This window comes from Dermochelys coriacea, chromosome 6, assembly GCF_009764565.3.
Source record: "Dermochelys coriacea isolate rDerCor1 chromosome 6, rDerCor1.pri.v4, whole genome shotgun sequence".
NCBI lineage: Eukaryota > Metazoa > Chordata > Testudines > Dermochelyidae > Dermochelys > Dermochelys coriacea.
Window position 1 is genome coordinate 102563802 of NC_050073.1, and position 27094 is coordinate 102590895.

Below are 27094 nucleotides of genomic sequence, written 5' to 3' on the forward strand. Positions count from 1 at the left end.
TTGTGGAACACATGAAAGCAAATATGTTATATCCCTTGTCTTGTCAACATATAGGATTTCAGAATCTTCTGCAAGCAATGTTTCAGGATTCAGGAAATCTGAAATATTTCCATTTGTGGAATAATAATTTGAAGAGCTCACGTTTCAACTCTATTCCCTGTTTTTGGGGAAAGGGGAAGTAAAAATGTTTTGAACATTAAATCAATCAGTTTACTCACTCTATTTTGTCCATAATGTGAGGACTTAAAATGTTTCAGATATTGGGATAACTGCAGCATGTCATATTTGTGAGCGGAAGAAAGAGAGATTAATTTCAAAAAGAAAAGGAGTACTTGTGGCACCTTAGGTAAGGTGCCACAAATACTCCCTTTTATTTTTGCGAATACAGACTAACACAGCTGCTACTCTGAAACCAGATTAATTTCAGATTCCTTTTTCAGTCTTCTGGCCATTTGAGCAATAATTCTTGTTTCCTTTCCTTCCTGCTTCCCTCTGAAATAAACTCAAAGCATACTGTAGTTGTTAATTGTTGTTAACTTTGGCTTCCAGTTGTCTTACTGTGTTTACAAACTTTAACTTCAAATGCGTATTTATATATATTTGTAGCTCCATCAAGACGTGGTGACTTGGAAATTCTAGGTTACTGTATGATTCATTGGCTCAGTGGCCATCTACCATGGGAGGACAATTTAAAAGACCCCAACTATGTCAGAGATTCAAAAATTAGGTAAGGAACTTTATTATATTTTCTCATTTGAAATTGAACCTAGGAATAAAAATATTTCAGTGTAACAATACTATGTACTCCTAAACAATGCTTCCTCTTCTGTTAGGAGCTGGATAATACTATGTCTACTCTTGCAGGCTGGAATAGAGATTCCAGAGTTATAATGAAGTCCAAAACTGTAGGTTATATTCCCCTTCAACCTCCCCCTTGATTTTTCTCTTGAGTATATTCCCTTCTTTTTATTCCTATCCCACCATTTAAGATAATAATTAAACCTTCTCTCATTACACCCCCTTAACTTTTGTACTGGTCAACACTATTAATGTTAAGTATCTTTATATTAGCTCCTGTTACTCTGAACACCTCACAATCTTTAATGTATTTATCCTCCCAGCACCCGTGTGAGGTAGACAAAACATTACCACCCCCATTTTACAGATGAGGAACTGAGGCACAGAAACTAAATAGCCTACACAAAGTCACACTGGAAGTCTGTGGCAGATTAAGGAACTGAACTTGGATCTCCTGAGTTCCTGACTACTGCCTTAACCACTGGATTGTCCTCCCTCATTTCCTCTGCCCACTGTTCGTCACCTTAACAGAGACTAAGTTCTGTCAGGTGCCTGTAGTACTGCTTTTGCCACCGCTAAATGGCAGTCATTGCTCAGAGCAGCTTCTTGTCCCTCCTGCTAACACTGCTGCCTCAACATTTCTCAGAGAAGCAACTTGTCTCCTCTTTTAGTTGCTGATCTGATAAAAGGCATCAGTGCAAGGAGGAGTGAGGGAGAGTAGTAATAGCTCTGAGCAGCAAAGGCTAGAACAGAAATTGACCTTGCACGGATGGAAGAAGGAATTGGCATATGAGGGTTTAAAGTGGAACATCATCTTCTGAGCCACAGTTTTCTACCTCTATGTAGTTTGGAGAGGTTGGTGAGAGAGCCGAAGTCTTTTACATTGACTGGCTGATATATTCACCCATGACCACAAAGGTTCTGGGCTCCTGTTGCTTATTGGATGAAGTGCATCTCAGTATCTTTTGCAAAAAGAAAAGGAGTACTTGTGGCACCTTAGAGACTAACAAATTTATTAGAGCATAAGCTTTCATGAGCTACAGCTCATGAGCTGTAGCTCACGAAAACTTATGCTCTAATAAATTTGTTAGTCTCTAAGGTGCCACAAGTACTCCTTTTCTTTTTGCGAATACAGACTAACACGGCTGCTACTCTGAAATCAGTATCTTTTGTTAAATTTTATTAAAATAATTCAACAAAAACAAAATAAAAATCACCAAAGCTACTCCACTATTATTATTAAACTAAAGTAAGAATAAAGCAGTACAACTACCAAATCAATATCAAATCTATGAATTAGTCTCTGCATTGGATTGGAGTTGAGTCATAAAATGAGTTAAATCATCTAGTTAGTTCTAGAAATAATCCTTATAAATGCTAAAGAGACTTATAGGAAGGTGCTGGTCTGAATTCTTTAGTTGGGAGTTATAACCAAAGTCAATCAAATTTGGGACTTAGAGCTGGTTTAAAAACTCAGTACTGAAATGAAAATATCTAATAACTGATACATAGCTCAGAGCTAATTGTTTCCTTCTTAGAATTCTGTTCTTGTGTGGTGGCTAATCCTTGATGGTTTCTTGGTCTTCCCCTTGATTATTATAGTTTGCAAACTTTACTTACTCATCCTTGCATCATCTCCCTCCAATGTATATGGACAAATCAGTAGTAAGCCCTACCTTGGAGCCATGCAGCAATGTGGTCCACTCAGGTTTGAATTAGGTCATTAGCTTGTGTCAATTCTGGGAAAGTCCTTTCTTAAACTAGTAATTTTAGTTTGTGGACATGAAACCACTTGAGGAAGCTGGCATGGTCTTATCTAGGCAAAAGGTCTTTGTGCCATGCCATAAATTTATGGAAAATTTATTATGAAAAAGTATAAAGGTGCTATAAAAGTAGCTCATTTTAAAAAAACCCAATAGCTTAGCAACTAAATTAAAAATAAATATAAAAATCTTATGACCAATAGTGCCACTGTTTTCACAAACAAGGCAATTTACGGTAATACTTGGAACTGGGCTATAGGTCATGCCTTTTGAAAGTTTCATCTTGACACAGGGAAGTTATTTTAAAGCATCTCAAGATCAAACTCATTTTAAATATAAGATGTTCAATTTTATATAGGGTCTGCATTCTTATATTTCTTATTCTGTTTCTTTCACACCTGGAGCTCAAGCCTCTTCCTTTGCTTATCAAGTCAGTTGTTCGGGAACAGCACAATGCTGCAACTCTGTTTTCTTAAACAGGGATTTAGCTGGCCCTGCAGAGGGAATTTTCTTTTCTAGGTGAAGTGAAGAGTATGTGATCACAAGGATCCTGCAGAATTTAAAGTGCTTACATTGCACTTTTTATCCAAAGATCTCAAAGCACTTTACAAATGTGGATAAGTATTCCCTTTTCACAGAAAGTAAGACTTTGGCACAGATATTGTCATAAAAGGAGCTGGTTACCTAGATAGTAACAAAATTAAGCTTTCCAATTTTCCGAATTCTTTATGTAACCACTAGATAAGTATAAAAGGTAACAGAGTCAAAACAAAAAGACTGTAAGAAAAGGATTATACAATATTAAAAATATTTTTATTTACATGTCAATATTTTAGTTTTTTTCTTAACTTTTAATGTTTTAATGATGTATGTTTTGAAAGAAATACAGATCAGCTGTGAATGAACAAGCTGTTTCACAATTATTATTAAATATAATTTATCTGCAATCTAAACTATTGATTCTTCCACTTTTATTTCTCAGATATAGTGAGAATATTACAGATTTGATGAACAAGTGCTTTCCTGAGACAGAAAAACCAGGTAAGAAGAGCTTTTTTTTTTTTAATATTAGTACTTGGGGTTTTATTTTATTAGACAAACATTTAATCCTTAGTATCTCAAAAAAGATAAAGCACATTGAAATAAAGTAAAAAGAAAAGGAGTATTTGTGGCACCTTAGAGACGAACAAATTTATTTAAGGTGCCACAAGTACTCCTTTTCTTTTTGCGAATGCAGACTAACACGGCTGCTACTCTGAAACCTGAAATAAAGCATTAATGATTCATTCTTCAAAGAAACCTGACTGGCCACTTCTACTATACTACCCCTAACTTTAATAGGGTTTAGGTAGATTATTCAGTTAGGCCCAGGAATGCACTCACAGCATATCTGAAATTCCCATTTTCATGTGGCAGTAACTACTTTAATATTTGGGTATGTGTAGTAATTTCTTCTGTATTGAGTTGAATACAAACACAGACAGATGACAGTTCAGCTGCTTGGAAGGATTGAGTGGGTGTCAGATAGTTGTCAGCATGTAGTCTATCTGGGAGAGGTGTCTCTGATCTTCTGTTCCTCCTATCGCCTCTTTGGCTATATCTGCACTTGCAACTAGGAGGTGTGATTCCCAGCATGGATGGACAGACTCATAGTAGCTCAGCTTGAGCTAGCATGCTAAAAATAGTAGTGTGGATGTTGCAGCACCCACAGCGGCTTGGGCTGGGCCTCAGTGGTTGGCTAGGTTGCACCTAGGTGGCAGTGTTCTCACTGCTTTTTTTAGCATGCTAACATGAGTCCATCTACTCTGTCATACCTCCCAGCTGCTGTGTAGACATACCCTTTAAGTTCTCCCCAGTGACTAGAGCCAGTACTTGCCTCTGCGTCTGCCTTCCCAAACAGCAGTAAAGTGAAACTGATCAATGTTTTGAATAGCAGTAATTAAATTTACAAGACAGGTAGGTTTTCTTTCTGTTATAGGAAAGGTGTGAACAGTAGCAGTCACTTGTTTAGTCTGCAGATTAGAAGATATTGCACTGGCTCACACTCATTTCATATTTGGAAATATCTTCACAACTGTAAGGGTTAGAAATTAATTTTTGTAATAAGCTTAGATTCTAAAGAAGCACTTGTCTGGGAAAGCTTGTGTCTCGCCATATGAGAGTTGGCTAGCAGATTTTCAAAGTCCTGACATTAACTATATGTGCTTTTTTGCAGAAATTAGAAATGGAAAAATTCTCTTGGGTCACCCAATCCTGATGGTCAATACAGGATTGTTTCATGCTTATTAGTATCTTAGCAACTATAGTTTTAAAGGTGAAATGATGCAAATTCCCTACCTTTGATTAAAATAAAATACACAAAAAATAGTTTCTCCTTGACTTGCCTCGCAAAGTTCTGGGCTCAGGCTCTTATTTCACCTGTAGTGGGTCATCTTAAATGCAGGGAAGAAATATCAGTTGAATAAAAGCCTCACTGTAGAGGAGATAAGTATATTGAAAAATAGTTTTTAAGGGCTGAGGATTTCCTTCAGTGTAGAAAAGAGGTGCTGTGATCATTTGTTAATGAGCCCTGGGATGATTTTTTTTCTTATTTCTAAAATATGCTGTATTAAACCGCTATAATTATGTTTAAATATCCATATCAAAGAACCCCAAAAAGGGCGTATACATAATTCTCACATTTTTAGGTAAAGCCTATTGATTACCAACTGCTTTAAATAGAAATTAATTTTATGTACCATTCCCTCAGGTGAAATAGCCAAGTACATGGAAAAGGTGAAGTTATTGAGCTATGAAGAGAAACCTCTTTATCAGCATTTCCGAGAAATACTTTTGCAAGGTCTTAAGGCTATTGGGCAAAAGGATGATGGTGTACTGGACTTCAGTTTTTCAGAGAATGGAGATTTGCGAACCAAGCCTGTACAAAAGGTTTCTTCTTTTTACTTTTAAAATCAGCTTTTAATGGATCTTGTTTTAAACTAAATGAATTAAATAAAGTGATATGGAAAATGGATGTCCATAATTAGCCCAAATAGGAAAGTAAGGAAAAAGGAAAGTTAGTCACAAACATTTGTTACCTTTACAGCATATTTCATAAGCAGATACGTGGGCTAATTTTAATTTAAGTAATTGCTCTGAAAGTTTTTAATATAGCACGATCTTAGCAGGTATACTTTCACATGCAGTAAATACCACCTTGGGAAAGAGAATGTATATTTAGTTGTAATGACATTTGAACAGATGAACATTGCAGTTAATTTACACACTTTTTTTTTTTTTTTTCAAGAGTCTAAAAAATTCCAGATGGGCCAAAGTGTGAGGTAAAATCATAAGTCTAGTTACCTTTTGGTTTCTTTTCAGGTTTCTTACCTCACATAACTAGACCTAAATACTTACTTTTAAATGAAATCCTTATGTCATCAATTTCCTACTGGAATTCAGGTATTGTGTACAGTATTATTATTTGTATTATTGTAGCACCTAGGAGACCCAGCCTTGGACCAGGACCCCATTGTGCTAGGCACTGAACAAAAAGGTGTTCTTTGTGTACAATTACTATAGTACTAGATTAGAGGTATATTATTCTTTTTATTTAGGCTTGGTAGATTTTTTTTATAATTTTGATGTATAATATCAATGTTTGTTTTTAAGTATATTTTATTTTATCAATTTAAATTTTCACAGTTGGGAAATTGGGTGGGGCAGACAATTATTTAATGAAGTAGATATTGAGATTCAGCAAGTTAGCTTTGTAACTATTAAATACAAATTGTCAGCATCACGTCGGAAGATACAAAGTAAATATCAGTTAATCAAACTCTTAAGTTCTCGAGCAACATTTTTCTTTGCTTATCTGTACATTTAGATATTAGTAATGAAAATATTTTTTGTTGGTTTATATGTGTATGATGAAATCCATGTTTACTGACAAAAATCTAATATTCCAGAGGTACATGTATTTAAGTAGACTGAACTCTAATTTTTCTCTCATATGGAATCTTTTGTTGTGCAGAACATTTGCACAAGTAGCTCTTTCCAATTAGTAAAATGTACAATCATACTTGCACATTGGAGATTTTATATTTCACACATTTCAGCAAAGGATCCTAGCATATTAACCCTATAGGTAAATACTGGTATTTCCTATTGTCAGTATGCAGCTGCTTGTGTGGGATCTATGTGGATGTTTATACAGAAGAAATGTATGCTAGTGGGACTAGTTCTTAATGAAAGCTATAGAACTATACATGTGCAGAAAACCCTCTGGCAAATTTATTTACAGATGTAAATTTAATCATTTCATGAAAACTGCCCCCTAATTTTTTGGGGAAAAGTTAAAATGTGGAATATGTTATGAAGAATGATACTGAGGCAGTCATATAACTAAAATTGAATCTAGGTTACCAAATAAGCATTACTGTTGTTGCCTGTATAGGACAAAACTTGATAGACAAAGGCAAGTAACTGGGAGACAGACATTTTAGACTAGATCCTCCCTAACAGGGAGGAATTGGTTGCAAAGCTGAAGGTTGAAGGCAATGTGGGTGAAACTGATCATGACATAATAGATGTCATAATTCTAAGGAAAGAAAGGAGTGAGAGAAGCAGAATAGGGACAATGAACTTCAAAAAAGCAGACTTTCACAACTCAGAGGTATGTACATAAATATGTAAGGTCCTATGGGAAGAAAATCTGAGAGATAAAGTAGTTAAGAGCTTGCAGTTTCTCAAGGAGATTAAATGTGCAACAGTAAACTATCCCAAGCCAAAGAAAGATAAGAATAATAAGAGGTCAATATGGCTCCTTTAGGAGCTCTTTAATCACTAGAAAATCAGAAGGGAGTCCTACAAAATGTGGAAACATTGACAAATTGCTTAGGAATACAAAAGAATAGCACAAGCATGTAGCGATGAAATCAGAAAGGCTGAGGCTCAAAATGAGTTGCATCTAGCAAGGGACATAAAAGACAAGAAGAAGAGGGTCTATAAATATATTAGGAGCAAGGGAAAGACAGGAAAGTGTAGGTCCTCTATTTAGTGGGGAAGGAGAGCTAATTGATGACATCATGAAAGCTGAGGGATTTAATGCCTATTTTGCTTCTGTCTTCACTAAAAAGGCAGTGGCCAGATACTCAACACAGTACTAACAACAATGGGGAAGGAGTTCAAACCAAAATACGGAACTAACAGGTTTAAGTGTATTGAGATAAGAGAGATATTGAAGTTGGCAGGGCCTGATGAAAATTACCCTGTGATACTTAAGGAACAAGCTAAAACAATATTGAGAACTCATGGAGGATAGTCCTCTCCCAGAGGACTGGAGAAGACCATATATAATACCTCTCTTTTAAAAGGGGAAACAAAGAAGGCCCAGGGAATTATAAGCAAGTCATCCTAACTTTGGTACCTGGTAAGATACTGGAACAGATTAGATGCTTACAGATTGATTGTTTAATAGAAGATAATTGGGTTATATGTAATAGCCAACATGGATTTGTCAAGAATGAATCATACCAAACCAACCTAATTTCTTTCTTTGACAGGGTTATAGCCAGGGTGGGGGGGAGCAGTAGACGTATATCTTGATTTAATAAGGCTTTTGACACAATCCCACGTGATATTAGCCAATGTGGTGTAGATGAAATTACTGTAAGGTAAGTGCACAACTGGTTGAAAGATTCAAAGAGTATTCAAAGAGTAGTTATCAATGGTTTGCTGTCAAACTGGAGAGATGCAGTAGGTTGGGTCTAGCAGAGGTCCATTCTTGGTCCAGTACTAGTCAATATTTTCATTAAGACTTGGATAATGGAGTGGAGAGTATGTTTATAATATTTACCAATGACGCAAAACTGGGAGAGGTTGTTAGCACTTGGGAGGACAGGATTAGAATTCAAAATGAGCCTGACAAACTGGAGAATTAGTCTGAATTCAACAAGATGAAATTCAGTAAATACAAGTTGAAAGTACTACACTTAGGAAGGAAAATTCATATGCACAATTACAAAAAGAGGAATAGCTAGTTAGGTGGTAGTACTGAAAAAAGGATCTGCGGATCATCGTGGATTACCAATTGCATAAGAGTCAATGTGATGCAGCTGCGGAAAAAGCTAATATTCTGGGGAGTATTAACAGGAGTGCTGTGTGTAAGACCTAGCTTGTAAATATCCTGTTTTTATTCTGTACTGGTGAGGCCTCAGCTGGAGTACTGCATCTAGTTCCGGGTGCCATGCTTTAGGAGAGATGTGGATAAATTAGAGAGAGTTCAGAAGAGAGCAACAAGAATGATGGGCCAGGTTTTCTAATCCTTTTATGAGGAAAGGTTTTAAAAAACAAACAAAACAAAACAAAAAAACCTGGGCATATTTAGTCTTGAGAAAAGAAGACTTGGGATGGGGACCTGATAAGTCTTCAAATATAGTAAGGGCTGTTATAAAGAGGACTGTAGTCAATTGTTGTCCGTGTCTGATGAAGATAGGACAAGAAGTAATGGTTTAATCTGCAGCTAGGGTGATTTAGGTTAGAAAGATTTTCCTCATATCTAACTCTAAGGGTAGCTAAATACTGGAATAGGCTTCCAAGGGATGCTGGGGAATCCCCATCGTTGGAGGTTTTTAAGAACAGGTTGGACAAACACCTGTCATGGATTGTCTAGGTTTACTTGGTCCTGCCTCAGTGCAAGAGCCTGGACTAGATGACCCCTCAAGTCCCTTTCAGCCCTACATTTCTGTGATTGAGAGATGGGCCTAGGTATTGAAACGTCATTCTTTGTATGTATTTTGTACAGCCCTATGTCATACAAAGTAATTTTAATCAGTAACATATTTCTAAACCAACTTACAGCAAAAGTGTAAGAATTTTCACTTTATTGTAGTGAAATAGTAGTTAAAGCTTCATTTAATCTAATAAAACAGTGACTTATAAACAAATGGATAAAAATGTTGATTCCACCGATGACAATAAGATCAAGGGTAGTCCACTGTGTTTGTAAGTGGGATATTTCGGCTGCTCTAACAGCAACAGAATTAACATACGCAAATGCTTCTCTACAAGTATTGATTGAAAAGATAGTGTCTAATATTAACTGCTCAGTCAGCCATACGTTAAAGATCTCATTCAGACAGTATAAAACCAAACCAAAAGCTACAGGAGATTGAAGTCCTCTGAAGTACTACCTCAGGAAATATATACAGTAGACAAGCCCTAGAAAGGGCTTGTCTACACTTCCATGCAGTGGCTGGGATTTAGCATGTATTGCAGTGGCATCAATTTTAGCGGTTCTGGTGAAGACTCAATAAGTTGATCAGAGTGCTCTCCCATCGACTTCAGTATTCCACCTCCCTGAGAGGTGGAAGGTAAGTTGGCAGAAGAGCATCTCCCGCCAATACAGGGCAATGTAGGCACTGCATTAGGTCGATGTAAGCTACTTTTCTAAGGAGGGTAATTTTTTTCACACCCCTGAGCAACATAACTTACATCAACTTAAGTGGCAATGTAGACCAGGCCTAAGTTATGATTTTTGCACTGGAACTAGTCCCCTGGTTAAAAATTGTATTATCATAGTTTCATTGTTAATATTCTGCTGAATCAGGTGTAAAGATCTGCCCAGCAAGGAGAGCTCATTAACATGAGTTCTCCTCCCCCTGTGGATCAATGTGGTTTGGATCTGTGTGCTGAACGAAATCTGTTTCTGTTGGTTTGCTGACTTTGCTGTATTAGATTGGCCTGCTGCAGAGCCAACATCTGTGACCTTCCGAGTCTTTTGTGTCCTTGTCCAGCACAGAAGACTGTATATATTTCCTATTGAATCAGGCCCTATGTTTTTAAAACCTAATGTACTTTCCTTAAGCCAGGTCCAATCACTTTCATTCTCTAGATGATGACATTACTTACCTATAGGTGTTTTTGTTTGCATGCATTGAGGTTTTTATTTATTGTGCCCCTTTTTGTGTTTTCTTCTGGTGGGGTGCCATAGGCCTAGTCAGCTTTCATTCTGTCAGCTCTCTGTTCCAGTAACATACCATGCCAGAAAGCCCTTGCATCTATGATAGATTTTCTAGGTCCAGTATTTCACTTGTGGCTTCAGAATAGAATAGAAGGGACTGTGCTACTCCTACTGCCAAGGGCCTGTCTTAAACCACATTGGAAGGCTTGCTGGATGGAAAGAGAGGGTTGGTTCTCACCAAGCCAGTCCTCCTTTCCTAAAAGTTGTGTGTTTTGATGGCTGGTAGAACCACATGGTGAATTGCCTGCTGAGTGCAAAGGTAGCAGATCTCCTGATACATCTAGATAGCTTGTAGTAGTGCTTTGGAGAAACCAGTAGTCATGGTACATGTAGGTACCAATGACCTAGGGAAAGGTAAGAGAGACGTGTTGGAGGCCAAATTTAGGCTGCGAAGTAAGAGATTAAAGTCCAGGACATCCATGGTAGCATCCTCTGCAATGCTTCCAGTTACATGCGCGGAGCTTAGGAAGACAGACTGTAATGCAAGGTCTAAATGCGTGGATAAGATGACAGTGTAGGGGGAGGGGATTTAGGTTTATTTGGAAATGGGGAACCTTTTGGGGAAGGAAATGCCTATACAGGAAGGATGAGTGGGTTCCACCTTAACCAAAATGGACCCATGCTGCTGGCACATAAATTTAAAATGGTTGTAGAGGATTTTTTTTAAACTGGTGGCCAAGGGAAAAACAAAAAGTGCAGAGGAGCCCAACGTTTCAGGTGAAGACATCCTCTGATGAATTTATTGAAGAGGGAACTCTGTGTCCTGACACAGAAGTTGATGGTAAAGTATAGGTAGGAGCTAGTGAGCAACAGTCACATAAGTCTCATTTAAACATAACACATGAAGGCAAGCAACTAACTGACAAAATGTTCAAGTACTTATGTACAAAGGCTAGAAGCTTAAATAATAAAATGGGTGAACTAGCACACCTCGCATTAAATGAGGATATTGATATAATAGGCATCACGGAAACTTGATGAAATGAGGATAATCAATGGGACATAATGATACTGGAGTACAAAATATATAGGAATTATAGGGTATGTTATGTTGATAGGCCAGTGGCACTGTTCTTCTTTTTTTGTTTGTTTTTGTTTTTAAAAGTATATTCAAATAAGGTGAAAATCTTAAATGAATCAAACTGTACTAGAATTTCTATGGATACAAAATCCACACTTGAATAATTACTAGAGCAGTAGGAATATGTTACCGACCACCTGACCGGGATGGTGATCGTGACTATGAAATGCTAAGGGAAAACACAATAACGGATTATTTCAGCTATCCTTATATTGACACGGTAAATGTCACCTCAGGCTGTGATGTGGTCATAAAGTTTCTAGACACCATAAATGGCTGCTTCTTGGAGCACTCTACTCTTGGAACCCAAATTCTTGATTTAGTTCTAAGTGGAACACAAGATGTGGTCCAAGAGGTAATTGTAGCTGAACCGCTTGGAAATCGTGACCATAAGGTAATTAACATCCTTCTAGGGAGGAAGGTACCAAAAACAAATAGTGAAATGTAACTTTAAAAATGGAACCTACGCAAGAAGGACACTGCTTAAATGGAGATTAAAAATAGCAGTCACAAGGGTAAAATGCCTTCAAACAGTATGGAGACTACTAAAAACGTAATAGAGGCTCAGATTAAATGTATATCCCAAATCAAAAAAGATGGTAGGACCACCAAAAGAATGCCACAGTTGCTGAACAGCAGAGTAGTGGAGGCCGTTAGAGGCTAAAAGGCATCCTTTAAAATTTGGAAGTCAAATCCTAATGAGGAAAATAGGAAGGAGCACAAACTCTGGCAAGTAAAATATAAAATATAATAAGGCAGGAAAAGAGAGAATTTGAGAAGCAACTTGCTAAAGACACAAAAACTAACAAGATATTTAAGTCCAAAGCAGACTGGAAGGAGTTGGAGGGATCTCACAGTTGGGTGACTGGGCAACCAAACACAGATGAAATTCAGTGTTGATAAGTGTAAAGTTACGCACATTGTGCGGGGGGGGAGGGGGAATCCCATCTCTACATACACAATGATGGGTTCTAAATTAGCTGTTACCATCCAAGAAAGAAGTCTTGGCACTACCCTGGATGGTTCTTTCAAAAATTCCCCTCAATGTGTAGCAGCAGTCAAAAAAGACTAACAATATATTAGGAACTATTAGGAAAGGAATAGAAAATATTGTAGTGCACTATATAAATCCATGATGTGCTCACAGCTTAGAAAAGAGACAACTAAAGCAGGATAGGATAGGTGTATAAAATCATGAATGGTATGGAAAAAATGAACAGAGAAGTTATTTACCCTTTCACACAGTAAAAAAAAAAAAAAAAAAAAAAAAAACACCCGAGGTCACCCAATGAAATAAATAGGCAGCAGATTTAATACACATAAGAGGAAGTACTTTTCATGCAATGCACAACTAACCTGTGGAACTCATTGCTGTGATGTGATGGTCAAAAGTATAACTGGTTCAAAAGAGAACTGGATACATTCATACAGGATAGATCCATCAATGTTTGTTAGTCAAAATAGTCAGGGGTGCAAGCCTATGTGCGGGGTGACCCTCAGTCTTGGATTACCAGAAGCTCGGAGTGGAAGACAGAGGCAGATCACTGCATAATTGCTCTGTTCTCTGCACAAGCTCTAGCATAACAAGAAGATACCAACATTATATTCCAGAGGAAGCCTCCATAACTGTTAAACTAAACTCCCTGGAGTAAGGGCCATGTCTTATGTTTTTTCAGTGCTTAGCACACTTACAGCTCTCCCTAACTGTTAGAAAATAAACAGTGGAAATATGGGTTACAGTGATTCATACTTCCTTCTCACATTCTGTTGCAAACACAGGTGTTGCTTTTGTGAGATGAATATTGCCTGATTTCTGTTGCCATGTGATTCACCTGCATCAAGATTGAGATCCTTTTTTTATTAAATAATCTTGGAAACAAGATAAATGTACTTTCCTTTTGTGTAGAACGTAATTGATATCTGTTTTTACGATGAGCGTTTAAAATCTCACAGTACAATCGGGGGAATGCATTATCTCCTGTATAAAGGCAATACAGTGCTGAAATACTCCTCCTTAATTTTGGTCAGAACAAACAAAAGTGTCTGTGTGTGTTCCTGCCTAATGCATCACAAATCTGCTGACATGCTAACCTTGGAGTCTTGGCTGGCGTTAATCAGGCCTGTGCACCGGCAGGAAAGATGTACCTAATGCACTCCATCAGTGCAGTTTGCATATGGAAGTTCTCACAGGGGAGCTGCCCTGTGCCAGCTGAGGGTTACCTGCCCACTGCAGTTATTGTATGTAATTATCGAACCAATCTGTTCAGCCCAGCAGGGTTTAGATGGTAATCATGAAGCAACACTTTGGAAAGGAGAGATGTAATGTGCTCTCCCCTTCTCCTATCAGCTATGTGAAGTTGTAACACTTTTAAAGATATTTTAGGAAAGCAGTACATTCTTATTCAGTTACTAAAAAAGCAAGTTAAACTTTCCCAATGTTTAGCAAAGTTATGTATGTGGGCCAACATATCCTTTACAAAATGATGCGAATTTAAAAAAAAAAAAAAAAAAAAAAAAGTTTCCATAGCCACCTTAACAATACTTTGCAACAGTAGGATTAATTGTAATACACAGATAACAGTTCTATATTTTTTCAGAAGTTTTAAGATAATGTGTCTTGAATAGAGTTCAGCATTCCCTTTTAGCTCTCTTTGGAAGAGAACCTATAGTTGCCATTAGGAAAAAATAATGTGCTGTCTCTGGGTGTTAGATACTTTTTTTAGCTGTGCAAAAAAAGGCCTTAAGCCTTTGGATTCAGATAAAGTTTGACTTAATACGGTATATGTTAATTACTAAAAATGTAATTAATTTAATGTTGGGTAAGAACATTTTCTGTATTATTTTAGGATAGTCAGATTGATCCTTTGATGATTAATTTTAAATTATTACTAAAATTAGAGAGGCCTTGATTTAGAAATGTGGATTGTTATAATTTAAAATAAAACATTCTTAAAATGTGAACGAATAGCTTTTTGTGGAAAGGTAAAACTGAACTGTTTACAATTGTATATTGTAATCAGTACTGTGTCTAACTTTTAGATTAATATTTTTGAGTCAATTGCCTTCTGCATATAGGGTATAGTGAATGTTCAGATCAGGTGTTATGGAGATTGTGGGACAAATGAGGTTAGATGACTTAGAATCACAGAGTAACACATGTAAATAGCTTCTGCTTCACTCTTATTTAGTCAGTCTACTTGGAATTTCTGCAGTTGTCTCAACCACTTTCTTATCTTTTTAACAGAAGAAAAGAAAGGCAGCGGCATCAGCAGCAGCCACAACAGAGGAAAGCACTGGAACAGACATGGAAGATGTGGAAAGTCCACGAAAGAAGAGACCTGCTCGTTGTAGTAAGTCGAGCCATACTTCCATTAGTCTGTGCTATTTCACCCCCACACTGATGAGAATTAGTCCCACCTTTACATTTTTGGCTTTCATGGCAGATAACTTTAGGAAAATTGAGATTTAGATGTCTGTCTTGCGTACAGATATGAATACGTTCACTATGTTTGCATGTCATATACAGCTGATGGGACTCTTCGTTGATAAACATTAGTAGTTGCTCCCTGCCCCTTTTGCCACTGGTCTTTCTCCCCCTTGTCGTCTTTTTTTCTCTTCCCCTGTCTTGTCCAATTCACTGTCAGGAAACGCTGACTCCTCAGGACCAATTCATCACGGCATGTTACAGCCAGAGGCTAGCAGCAGCAGCAGCAGCAGCTTACAACAGTGAGTGGATGTAAAGGAAAGGAGTAGTTTTAAGGATAGAGAATTATGAAAATAGAATTTAAAATAATTTGGTTCAGTTTGACATAATTGCTTTTCTTAGAGAAAACTATAGACTAGTACAGGGATCTCAAATTCAAATGACCAGGAAGGCCGCAGGAAGACTAATACATTGGCCTGAGGGCCGCATCACTGATGCTGCCCCCACCCCCACTCCACACCTTCCATGAGGCCCTGCCCCTGCCCTGCCTCTTTTCAACCCCTTCCCCAAAGTCCCCACCCCAACTCCGCCCCCCTCCCTGCCCCTATTCCAACCCCTTCCCCAAATCCCTATCCTTGCCCCACCTCTTCTCCGCTTCCTCTTCCCCGGAGCATGTGGCTCCCCGCTTCTCCCCTCTCCCTCCTGGAAACCACTAAGTGCTGCCAAACAGCTGTTTGGTGGCAGGAAGCGTCTGGAGGTAGGTAGAGGAGTGGGGACGAGGTGCGCTGTGGGGGGGAACGCGCAGGAGCTTGTCAGGCCAAAGCAAATAGCTCCGCAGGCTGCATGTTTGAGACCCCTGGACTAGTACAATAGGGTTACTGTAAATCAAGATTAAGATTCATTGGTAGAGCTGTCTGGGAAAACGTGTGTAGTGCATATTCATGCTATTTCTGGCTTTAGCCTATGCTATCTATCCCTCACACAGATGAGAAAAAAAAATTCAACTAATTAGAAAAATAGTAAATGATTCTGAAGAATTTTTGTTTGATTATATTTTTCAAATAAAAGTGCAAAGCAGTGTCCAGGGTTAAGCACTATAAAAATAACAAAACAGTGGAAGTCAGAGGCACTTGAGTTTTTAACAAGCAAAACTGATTTTATGGCAAATGCAGAAGTGAAGGAAGGCAGGCAGGCAGGGGAAAAAATGATGCTACACTTCAAAGTAGAATTATTTGTAATTTATGAATTGAGCCTGGTATAAATACCGAGATAGCCATGACGTGAACTACAGTGATCAGACTAGTTTCATACCCGAGTTTGACATTGTCCCTTCATGTTTCAGCTGTTTACATTACAGAGAAGTCTGACCATGAAAAAATGATTTGTGCGGTTTTAATATGAATGTTTCCGTATTGTTGACTGCCATTTATTTATAACTTTTTTCAGTCCTTCAGTGCCCAGAAGGTTGTTAATTAACTAGATTACACATTTTGCAGGCAACAGAGGAATTTAGTTTTATGCTGAATTGTATTCTATAGTTTAAACAGATTTTAATTAAGACCATATAACACAATGTTTTATGATTTTTGTGACCACCAAATCTGTACACTAGCAATGGTTTGGCCACTAATCTGAACCCCAGGTACTGGCCTAAACCTGATCCAAATCTAAAAACTGCTTTCTTGGTTCTTCCTAGTTAAAATATTTATGATATCTTCTCTGACTGATGCATATCTTTATTTTATTGCATTGCCTTCTAAAATTTGAGTTCAGTATTAAACGGTTCTTTGTATCAGTTTGGATCTCTCTGAAGGTGCACATGAGCTTGGAATCTTTTCGTAGTAACCGTGTCTGTCTGGGCCATACATGTCCTATTTCACTTCATTCTCTCATGTGAGGACTTAAAGGGCAGATTGGCTGCGACACTCCCTCAGTTCCATCTTACCATGCATGCCAACAAGACAGAACCTGGCAAATGTCTGGCCTGCTATTCTTCCTTGAACTTCACACTCACTTCAAATTATATTATGAAGAAAACCCTCTTCAATTCCATGTTTCTAACTGATTTGGATGTTCCAAAAAATTTAAAACAAAAGCCAGGTGGTGACCCCACTGCGGGTTGAGGCATTTCGTGCTGGCAGTCATGGTGGATTTTTAACCCCCTATGGGTTTAGCTCTGTCCACTGTGACATGATCTTGTGTCCTTAATTGGCAGGCACAGCCGATGACTTTTCTGCTTTGGGGAGGGGCACATCCCCAATCTCATTCCTTCGTGGCCCACACTTGAAAATTGAGAGATAAGGCTCAGATTAGACCTCTTTGAGCAAGCCATGAAAGTCATGTCTGATCCATGGAGTCTGAATAGAGGAGACTGTCCACAGCAAGTGCTGTAGAAAGAATGCACCTGACCACTTGTTCCAGTCAGAAGTCATCAAAAAGGGCACCAAGACCACTGGCATCAAGACTTAAGACACTGACTACCCTGACACCTGTACTCTGGCATTGATAACCTGTGAACTGAGTGCTTTGGCATGGACTCCAGGACCAGGAGATCCATGTCATCTGCTTCACAAAGTGCCAAGCAGCAGACCCACACCAAGTGCAAATGCAGCTCAGAGTGTGTAGAGGGTTCATCCTTCAGGAGGACTTAAAACATTCCTCAAAGATGCATCTTCCAAGTCCTCCTTGATGTCGAGGGCTGGGAGCATGGTACTGACTTGGAAGAACATGCAAGAGATGGCGGTACTTGTGCTTATTTTGACACGGGAACCAGTATGGGTACCGAGATATGCCTTGGTGGTATTGCCATCTCCTGTCTCCTTAGTACCAGGACAGACACCTCACCAGAGGCTCAGGCATTGGATTTACCACAGCAGGACCATTGTTCCCAGAGAATGTACTTCTGTTCACCATTTCCAACTCATTTCTTCTCCCCTGCATCATGTAGGGAACCCTCTCCTGTCAGACCATAAAAGGATCTGAGAAGGAGTTCTAGAAATGTTCCATTCTGGGCACTTGTGTGACTGGCAGCGGACAAGTCAACAGCGATCTGGCCAGTATCCTTAATGTTCCACATTGGACTTTGTGGGCCTACTGATGTTCACCTTCCTGTGTGTCAAGGAGCAGCATGGTCGCATGTGTCCAGGAAAAGGAGGAGGTTTTGATCATCATCGACCTGAATAGCCAGGTCCCTCACCAGAAATGGAGGAAGCCCCTCAGAAGCAAGTGGAGACTGCCCTCCCCACTGAAGGAGTCTTCAAGTTCTCCTAAAAAGACAGTCATTTGAGCCTCTACACCAGCTGTTGATGACTCTAGAGCCTTCCAAGACCTGTTCTCAAGAATAGCTGAAACTTTGGATTTGGAGACACTGATCCAAGAGAACACACACAAGTTGTTCATCATTCACAGCTATTTAGTGCTATCAAGAATTTCTCTCCCAATTAATGAGGGTGTTCTGGACCCGGCAAAGTAGAAAGGTACCAACTACCACCTAAGGACTTTTTTGAACACTTTTATGGGCATCCTGCACCAGGATCATTAGCAGTACTTGTGGTCCAGGAAAAAAAAACAGGTCCACTAAGGGGATTCTGAAAGATAAGGATCTCGAGAAATTGGACCTTTTTGGTCACAAATTGTATTATTCTGCCTTGCTCCAGTTCTGCATCAGTTCTGTATGGGATTCTGAGAAGTCCAGGTAACTATAGAGGACTTAGTCTTCAAGCGAATGGAGCTGTTCTACGGTAAGACAAATGAGGCACTCCATTCCTTCAAGGATTTGAGGGCTGTGCTGAGGTTCCTAGGGATTCCAAGCCATTTCAGTACTAGCTCCTGCAGTGGCATAGAACTGTCGTACCTTACAGTCACCAACCAGAATATGCATACTGATATACCAGGAGATGGGATGGTAGTCATCCGTCATCCTTCTCCATTGCGCACCAGGCTCCATCCCAGAGTCAGCAGGTTGGAAGGGAGCATCAAAAGCCATGTCAGGATCCAACCCAGAGATGACCATCAGAAATTGCTTTGCCCCTTTCCATTGGGTTTGGTCAGAGATAAAGCCAGCAAATGGGTGGTGGACATTGTAGCTGAGAGGCCATTTGCTGAACCTAACAGCCTGCTAGGCAAGGCTGAGAGCGTCTAAATGCGCCTTTGATCCCTAAGCGCTTCAGGATCCATTAACCAGGGGGCAGAGCTACTTGGACTACAAGGGGCTTTAAAAAACAGCTCCTAAGCAACGGGAGCAGTTAACAGCACATGAGCAGTTACTAGGAGTTTTGTGAGAGGGTTTTAGAGAAGGGAGTAGGAGAACCAGATGACACCTGATTAACATTCTCTGAATTTAGGCAATAAATGCCCCCTCCCCTCGCAAAAATCCCAAGAAAAACAAACCAAAAAGCTGCAGAAGTAAAAAGAATGCATGTAGAAGTACAGCAGCAGAGTGGGGGCTATCCAGTTCATTGCACTGAATGCAGCATGTATGATTACCTCTCTTGTAGGCAGTTGGCATACGTGTGCATTCGGTGCAGGGTGCTTATGGCCCTCAGAGACCAAGTATGGGCTTTGGAGACCAGAGTGGCTGAATTGGAAGAGCTAAGGGAGACAGAGGTACATATGAGACTTGTGGTACACCCCTAATCTGACCACCTCTGTGCTGTTGAGGAGGATGAAAGTCTTGGGGAAGGAGAACATCAAATTAGAGCAAAGGGAAACAATCCCATAATTGAGACCCTCCTTCCAGATGAAGTCATGCTGTCCTTTTTCACTGAGGACTCCTCTCTGGGTAAGGAATCCCAGTTATTAGGAAGAGACAGATAATAGTAATGGGAGATTGGATCATTAGAAATATAGATAGTTGAGTTTGTGATGACCAGGAGAAGCACTTGGTGAATTGCCTGCCACGTGTGAACATTGCAAATCTCTCGAGACATCTAGACAGGCTTATGTGCAGTGCTGGGAAGGAACTGGTGGTCGTGGTACATGTAGGTACCAGTGTCATAGGGAAAGGTAGGAGAGAGGTCCTAGAGGCCAAATTTAGGCTGCTAAGTAAGACATTAAAGCCCAGGACCTTCATGGTTGCTTCTAGTTCCATGCGCAGGGCCAGTTAGGCAGAACTGCAGGGTCTCAATGCATAGATGAGACAGTGATGTAGGGATGAGTGTTTAGGTTTATTAGGTGCTAGGGAACCTTTTGGGAAAGGAGGAGACTATACAGGAAGGATAGGCTCCACCTAAACCGAAATGGAACCAAATTGCTGGCATGTAAAATTTAAAAGGTCGTAGAGGAGGCTTTTTAACTAAGGGCAGGGGGAAGCTGATAGTTGCGGAGGAGCACATGTATTATAAGGGAGGCTCAATTAATGGGGATTCTCTGTATCCTAGTAAAGAGGAGAGGGTAGAAGTTTATAAAGTACAGGAAGGAACTGAAGAAACAGTCAAATGAGAGTCCCATTCAATTTCAAAAGTGACAAATGTAATAAATGCTTATATACAAATGCTAGAAGTCTAAATAATAAGATAGGCAAACTTAAGTGCCTGCTATTAAATGAGGATATTGATATAATAGACATCACAGAAATTTGGTGGAATGATGATAATCAATGGGACATAGTAATACCAGGGTACAAAATACGTTGGAATGACAGAGTAGGTTATGGTGGTCGGGGAGTGCCATTATCTATGAAGAAAAGCATAGAGTCAAACATAGCACAAATCCTTACATGAATAAAATAGTACCACAGAATCTCTCTGGATAAAAATTCCATCCTTAAATAATAAGAGTATAGCAGTAGGAATATGCTACCAACCCCACCTGACCCGTGATGGTGATTATGAAATGCTCCAGGAGATTAGAAAGGTTGTAAGGAGAGAGAACTCAATAATAATTGTGGATTTACAGTGTCCCCATATTGACTGGGTACATGTCACCTAAGGATGGGATGCTGAGTTAAAGGTTCTAGACAACATTAATGACTGCTTCTTGGAGTAGCTAGTCCTGGTACCCAAAAGAGGAGAGGCAATTATTTGATTTAGTCCTAAGTGCAGCACAGGATCTCGTCCAAGATGTAACTATAGCTGAACTGCTCAGTAATAGTGACCCTAATGTAATTAAATTTAATATTCTTGGGGGAGGGAAAGTACCAAAAAAGCCCACCACAGTGGCATTTAACTTCAGAAAGAGGAACTACACAAAAATGAGGGAACTAGTTAAATGGAAATTAAAAGGTTGTCACAAGTGAAATGGCTGCAAGCTGCATGTAAACTTTTTGAAAACACCATAATAGAGGCTCAAAATAAATGAATACCCAAATTAAAAACACAGTAGGAGCCCCAAAAAGTGTCACCATGGCTAAAGAGAGTAAAAGAGGCAGTTAGAGGCAAAAAGACATCCTTTAAAAATTGGAAGTCGTATTGTACAGAGGAAAATAGAAAGGAACGTAAACTCTGGCAAGTCAAGCGTAAAAGTATAACTAAACATGCCAAAAAAGGATTTGAAGAGCAACCTGCAAAAGTCACAAAAACTAACAGCAAAGATTTTTTTAAAGTGCAGTCAGTGGGGCCACTTGAATGATTGAGGTGCTAAAAGTGCACTCAAGGAAGACAAGGCCACTGTGGAGAAGCTAAAAAAATCTTAGTATTTTCAACTGCCTCTTTCAATTAAAAGGAACTTATTTTTTGGCTTCTTTGTGAAGCATAGTGCTACATAAAATAGATTGTCTTACGGATCTTTAGGTGAGTTTTTCTTCATTCAGCCAAGACTTACTTATCCAACATTAAGTAATATGGACATGGATTTTGGAGACTATTGGTGACCCACAGGATCCTGTGGATGGCAGATCATGTGATCCTCTTCTCTCTTGGGTCTGTCCTTGGCTCTACTTGCTTTCTTTTTGAAAAATAGCAATATAAATCTCTATATATCAGGGCATGTTCTAACTATTAACTCATGGGATGTGGGAAGAAACTCCTTAAATAGACAAGTTTTTTCCATAATTGTGTTTTACTGGGTTTCTTGCTGCTTCCTTTGAAACACTTGGTATTGGTCACTGTCAGAGACAGGATACAGGAGTAGTAGACATTCCATTGGCTTGATCAGTATAGCAGTTTCTATGACTGTTGTCCAAAAGATTTAGCTCCCCAGCACCCATTTTGTCCTTCCCTTCGGTCTCCTCAAAAAGACTTTGAGAGCAAAAGGGCCTTGCAGCATGGCCTGATAGTAAATCAATTTTGTTTTTGCAAAATGAAGCAGGAAGCAAAGTTTACAGTCAAGGGATTTTAACTCAGAATGCCCCATCTCCAGCATCCTCACAGTTAAACCCGTGGGGTTGTAATCTGTAGTGCCTCAAATGATCTGGCTTTGTAGGTTAAAACCAGCACATTCTAATTACATTTGGAAATTAATAGGAAGCCAGTGCAAGTTGCAGAGCACAGGAATGTTGTGCTCCCTGCAAGAAATAGTTTCTAACAAACTGTCTGCTGTATTTAAATGTGATAGGAAACAATTTGTCTTTCTTTTACATCCTGACCTGAATTTATCTGAGGAGTTTAAAGAGTGGTTCGAATAGAGAAAAAAGCTCCTGGTGTAAGAGGTGTCTTACATTAAAGACCCTTGTAAGTGGAGGAAGGTTGTTTAACTCACTTGAGTCAGTATAAAACTCTTAACACTTTTTTGTAGTTTTTCCTGGTTAATGTCTTCCATACACATTTTAAAAGTGGTAAATATATTTATTGAAAACTGGTTTTAATATACTGTTATAGGAAAAAATTAGACAATAGTTTATTTCCAGTATATGAAATATAGAAAACCTATTTTTGCAACCATACGGAGTAAAAAGACTCCTATCAGTCCTTTTATTCTAAGAGCTCTCTGAGACACTAATGTCTTAATTCAGTTTAATTTAGAACAGAGGACATAGCTAACTCTTGTTGGACCTAATAAAATGCAGAAGCCTTTTTGTATTTACCTTCTATTCAAAATTAATAAGGGTAGCATTTTGCATATGATCTGATCCTGTAACCAAGTGCAAAACTTCTGGGGAAAATCTTCCGTTGGTCAATATTTTGTGTAATAGAAATTTATGTTCAGCTGAATTGTTTCATAATAATAAATTAATAGTGATCGCTCTTTTGTTAAACCGTAGTTAGATATATTGCAGAATGCTGAGTGGGTGTTGCAGTACTTGCAGTCCAAACCTGGGTTTAAGGACCTGGAAGTGAAATTTACTGCTAGCGATGGAAGAGGGGCGGGATACTGTACTGACTCGGTGAAGCACTTACTTACAGTGAAATGAAATCTTTTCAAGATTTTATTAAGAAATGTATTTAAATAATTTTTCTGATTAATTTACTGCCTAATGGAACGGTTGATTTAAAAAAAAAGTACTATATATGGTTATTGACGTATGTGGAATTGGTTGTTGGGATGTCTTCAACAAAATAATTTAAATACAGGTTTTCCTTTACAATTGTAAAAGTAGCTTGATTTAAGCAACTTAATATTTGTATTTCATTTTATAATAAAACACTCAAAACCCCAGCCTCAGTCCTATGGCATGTACAGCATAGGATCATGGAATCATACATTGTTTATGTCCTGCTCCTTTTCCCTTGATATCGTCACCTTGTGAAAATTCCAGACTACCTGTGTTATGGTGTCTTCTACCAGAAAACACAGAAGCAAAGAACAATGAAAAGCAGAGTGTATAAAAACAGACTCTACTCCTCACTCCTTTAGTTTTTTTCTTCTTCCTTCCTGGAATCATGGAATTCATTTTCCCACTCTTTTTAATTCAGTTCCTCCTTTTCCTTTAATGATTTGTGAAAAGCATTAGGAGATGACCACAAGAGAAGACAGAACTAAATATGGTCTCTTGATCCTACTTTGATTGTACAGGTTTCCAGTGCCTCAACAATCTTGGAGAAACATCGCACTCCAATGCTTCCTATGTTAATTGTGCAGGCTCTCCTTGCAGGAAAATTTTTGGGGAGAACCCTTCAGGGGAACATATAACTTTTGTACTCCCATTCTTTAAAGGAAAAAGGGCTCTACCACAGGTCTTTATTCTTTCTGCCCTATTAATTTGATTGCAGCTGGTCAGTCTTAGTGATATGTCTAGTTCTGGTGCTGTGTTTGGGTCCAGTGCTGCTTTGGCTTTAGCTTTACCCCAGTCTTTGCTGCTTGACTCCAACTGCCCTCAGTGCCCACTGCCTCTGTGTCAGAGAGAACAGAATGTGTGGTGATATGCACATCTGGCCTTCTCTTGCACATAAAATGGCTCCTCTTGTAAGATTGTGTGTCTCAGGCCTGCTCAGTTCAATCTACCTTCTAGACACCTTGCCCCTGATTGCGAGCAGCTTTCGTTACACCACTGAGTCGTTACTGTCAATGCAGGGAGTTTCCCTATGGTGTATTTTCAGGAAAAGTGTTGCAGTTTCTTCAACAATATTACAGCAAGATTCTTGGATGTTAAATTTCTTAATCTGTTATGACAGTGAGGTTTATGCTTATGTCAATATGTGTTCCCCTCCCTTCTGTCCCCTTTTAGGCTCTTAGAAGATAGGTGTTTAGAACTTCATGACAAAGAAACTTCTTCCCACCTCCTTGTTTTGCTTGATTTAAAAATCCTTGAGAACTGAACTCATGAATGGGGAGCTTTTCCCCACAACCAAAAAGTTTATTTTTCCACTTAACAGCTTCATGCTGGGAGGCCCTCTCTAATATTCAGATATGAATGAATGGATTCTCTTTGCAGCATTCCATCCATCCAGCCCTTCCTCTGTGTAAGGGGCTCATTGAATAATGGAGTGTTGCTCATTAAGGAAACTGCTCAGCTAAATCTAGGATGGGACTTTGGTATCTGTTGCTGAAAGGGTGAAGATTAGTTTATTCCCCCCCCCACCCCCCGAAGGGCTGGGTGACTCAGGCACTGCTGTTTACTCTTCATCACAATACAAGAATAAGAAGAACCTCAGTGAAACTGAAAGGTGGTAATCTGATAAAAAGTGTTTTTTATAGAACACTCATCCTGTGTAACTCATTGCCACAAGATAATCATTAAGTTTAAGAGCTTTGTAGGCTTCAAAAAAAATTAGACACATGTTTTAATGATAACATCGACAATTACATAAGATATATTTTGTAACGTTTGGAAAAAATGTAAACTGTCAGCAGACGGGCTAATGAAATAGATGGCCACTATTCTGATCCAGTATGGCAGTCCATTTGGTTAATTCATGGGCTGACAAAGCCACCTTACTTGATAACACTAGCTTCTTCTGGTGAGCAATCAGCCATTCTCTTAAAATGACTTCCAATGAAGAACACAAGCCCAGCTTGACTTAGGTTAGTCACATACACAACAGTAAGCAGTCAGAGGAACTGAGACAAAGTGGATAATTCTGCTTTTTTAAAAAGATGCAGAGGTATACAGTTCATTTCTTGTAGGAGCTCCAGAGAAGAAGTCAAGACCATGTTAGATAAGGCATTAATAGAGACTGAAGAGCTGAAACAATATAGATTTTGGTTGGTCTCTGTTTTTGAAAACGGTAACCTATGTTTATTTTTCTTCTGTTGTATTTTCCTGTCATGTGAATACCACTGGCACACACAAGTGTGTGGGCCTGACCTTAGTCCATGAGGAAGAAAGGTGTCAGAAGTGATTCTGTATCAAGTTCTGCTCCTTTTTTACCTGGCAGGCAGGTTATCCAGTTTGCTTCTTGTTTTACTTCAAACAGGAGCTGGAGTCTCTGCCTGAGAGAACATCTTGGCCTGTTTTGTCATATAAGACTGAGCTTTTTATGATGGACAAAATGAAACTAAAGAATTTTATGTCAGGAAATTTAAATCCTGTTCAGATGGCAGTGTTTACCTTTGCTGTTACCGAAGGAGTGTGAAGTAACTGATGGAGTCAGGGAGTAAGTGTGGGAATTGTATTTAATTGTATATTGTGTATTTTTAAAGAGCTTATCAAGGATTCCCACAGCCTCGGATTGGGAGCTCTTCTTTAGTGGTAGAGTAGATACAAACTAATTTGAGGTATTATGCTTTTAAAATGCTAATAATATAAACTATCTTCTCATAAAACTTTCCTGCTATCTTTACTGTGTAAAGATGATTAATTTTATTCTATTTTAAAAAAACTACAGATTCAGAAGCCACGAAAACACGGAAGAAGAGTTCGCCGAAAAGCACAAGAACCAGTAAGAGAGTCCAGAAGTAGAAGAACTAGAATAATGTGCTCTTTTTCTTTGCTTCGCTTTGTTTGGCTACTGTAGCGCTGGAATCTTTGCTTCTCTTTTTAATGTTTATTTTTACAGGATTTGAAAAATGGCTATGCTGCAGTTTGTACCTTGTTTGGAAGAATAAATGTTTTATTAAAGTGTATTTGTGTACTCATGTACAAAAATACTACCCATAAATGCAGAAATTTTCAGGTTTTGAAGTGAGGTTGTTTTTAATATTTGCATATTTTTTATGCTTTTTGAAGAAACCTGAAGAGAAAATTGTGCCTCTTTTGCTCCTTTAGGATGTAGCAAAAAAACCTGAAACTGTAGACAAATGATTTTTTTTTTTTTCTGCTTGTTGTTACCTTAAAAAAGCAGTGTCACATTCGGTCTTTCTTCTTTTTGCATGAAGACTTTTTGGAGGCATGAAATATGGACTTAGCATTAACTGGAGGGGAGGGAAAGGGATTTTTGATCATTGCATAGACATCTCTTCTTTCAGGTATTTCTCATGTGTTTGAATTAAATAAACATTAAACAAAACAGATTTAAACAGTGAATAAAAATCACTTTCGTTCTCAAGCGTGGTGTACACAACAAAATTTAACAGTGTGAACATAGTTTTGAGCAATCATGTTAGCTGTTTCATCTTGCAACTAAGCTGTGTTCAGTTAGTGTGCATTGCTGAAAACCATTTTTTTGATATGTCTAAATTTTATAAGATAAGTTTTACTTAATCAAGTTTCATTTGAATGGTATTTGTCTTTGTATCAGTTCTCCAGTTATTCATTGTCTTCCAGGAGGGTG

The 27094-nt window shown here is 38.7% G+C and overlaps 1 protein-coding gene across 4 annotated transcripts in view; it reads left to right on the forward strand.

The window, feature by feature from the left end:
- The window catches only part of VRK1 (VRK serine/threonine kinase 1), a 43270-nt gene extending 16823 nt beyond the window's left edge, over positions 1–26447 (forward strand). Inside the window, exons 8-13 of one of the 4 annotated variants that reach the window (XM_043516351.1) lie at positions 607–727; positions 3544–3602; positions 5311–5489; positions 14889–14994; positions 15289–15370; positions 26210–26447. In XM_043516351.1, the coding sequence (XP_043372286.1) occupies positions 607–727; positions 3544–3602; positions 5311–5489; positions 14889–14994; positions 15289–15370; positions 26210–26267 (605 nt within the window). In that variant the 3' untranslated portion in view covers positions 26268–26447. Of the gene's footprint in view, positions 1–606; positions 728–3543; positions 3603–5310; positions 5490–5847; positions 5882–14888; positions 14995–15284; positions 15371–26209 lie in introns of those variants that run through there. The other 3 variants (XM_043516352.1, XM_043516353.1, XM_043516354.1) reach the window with 3 other exon arrangements.
- The last annotated feature ends 647 nt before the right edge of the window (positions 26448–27094 follow it).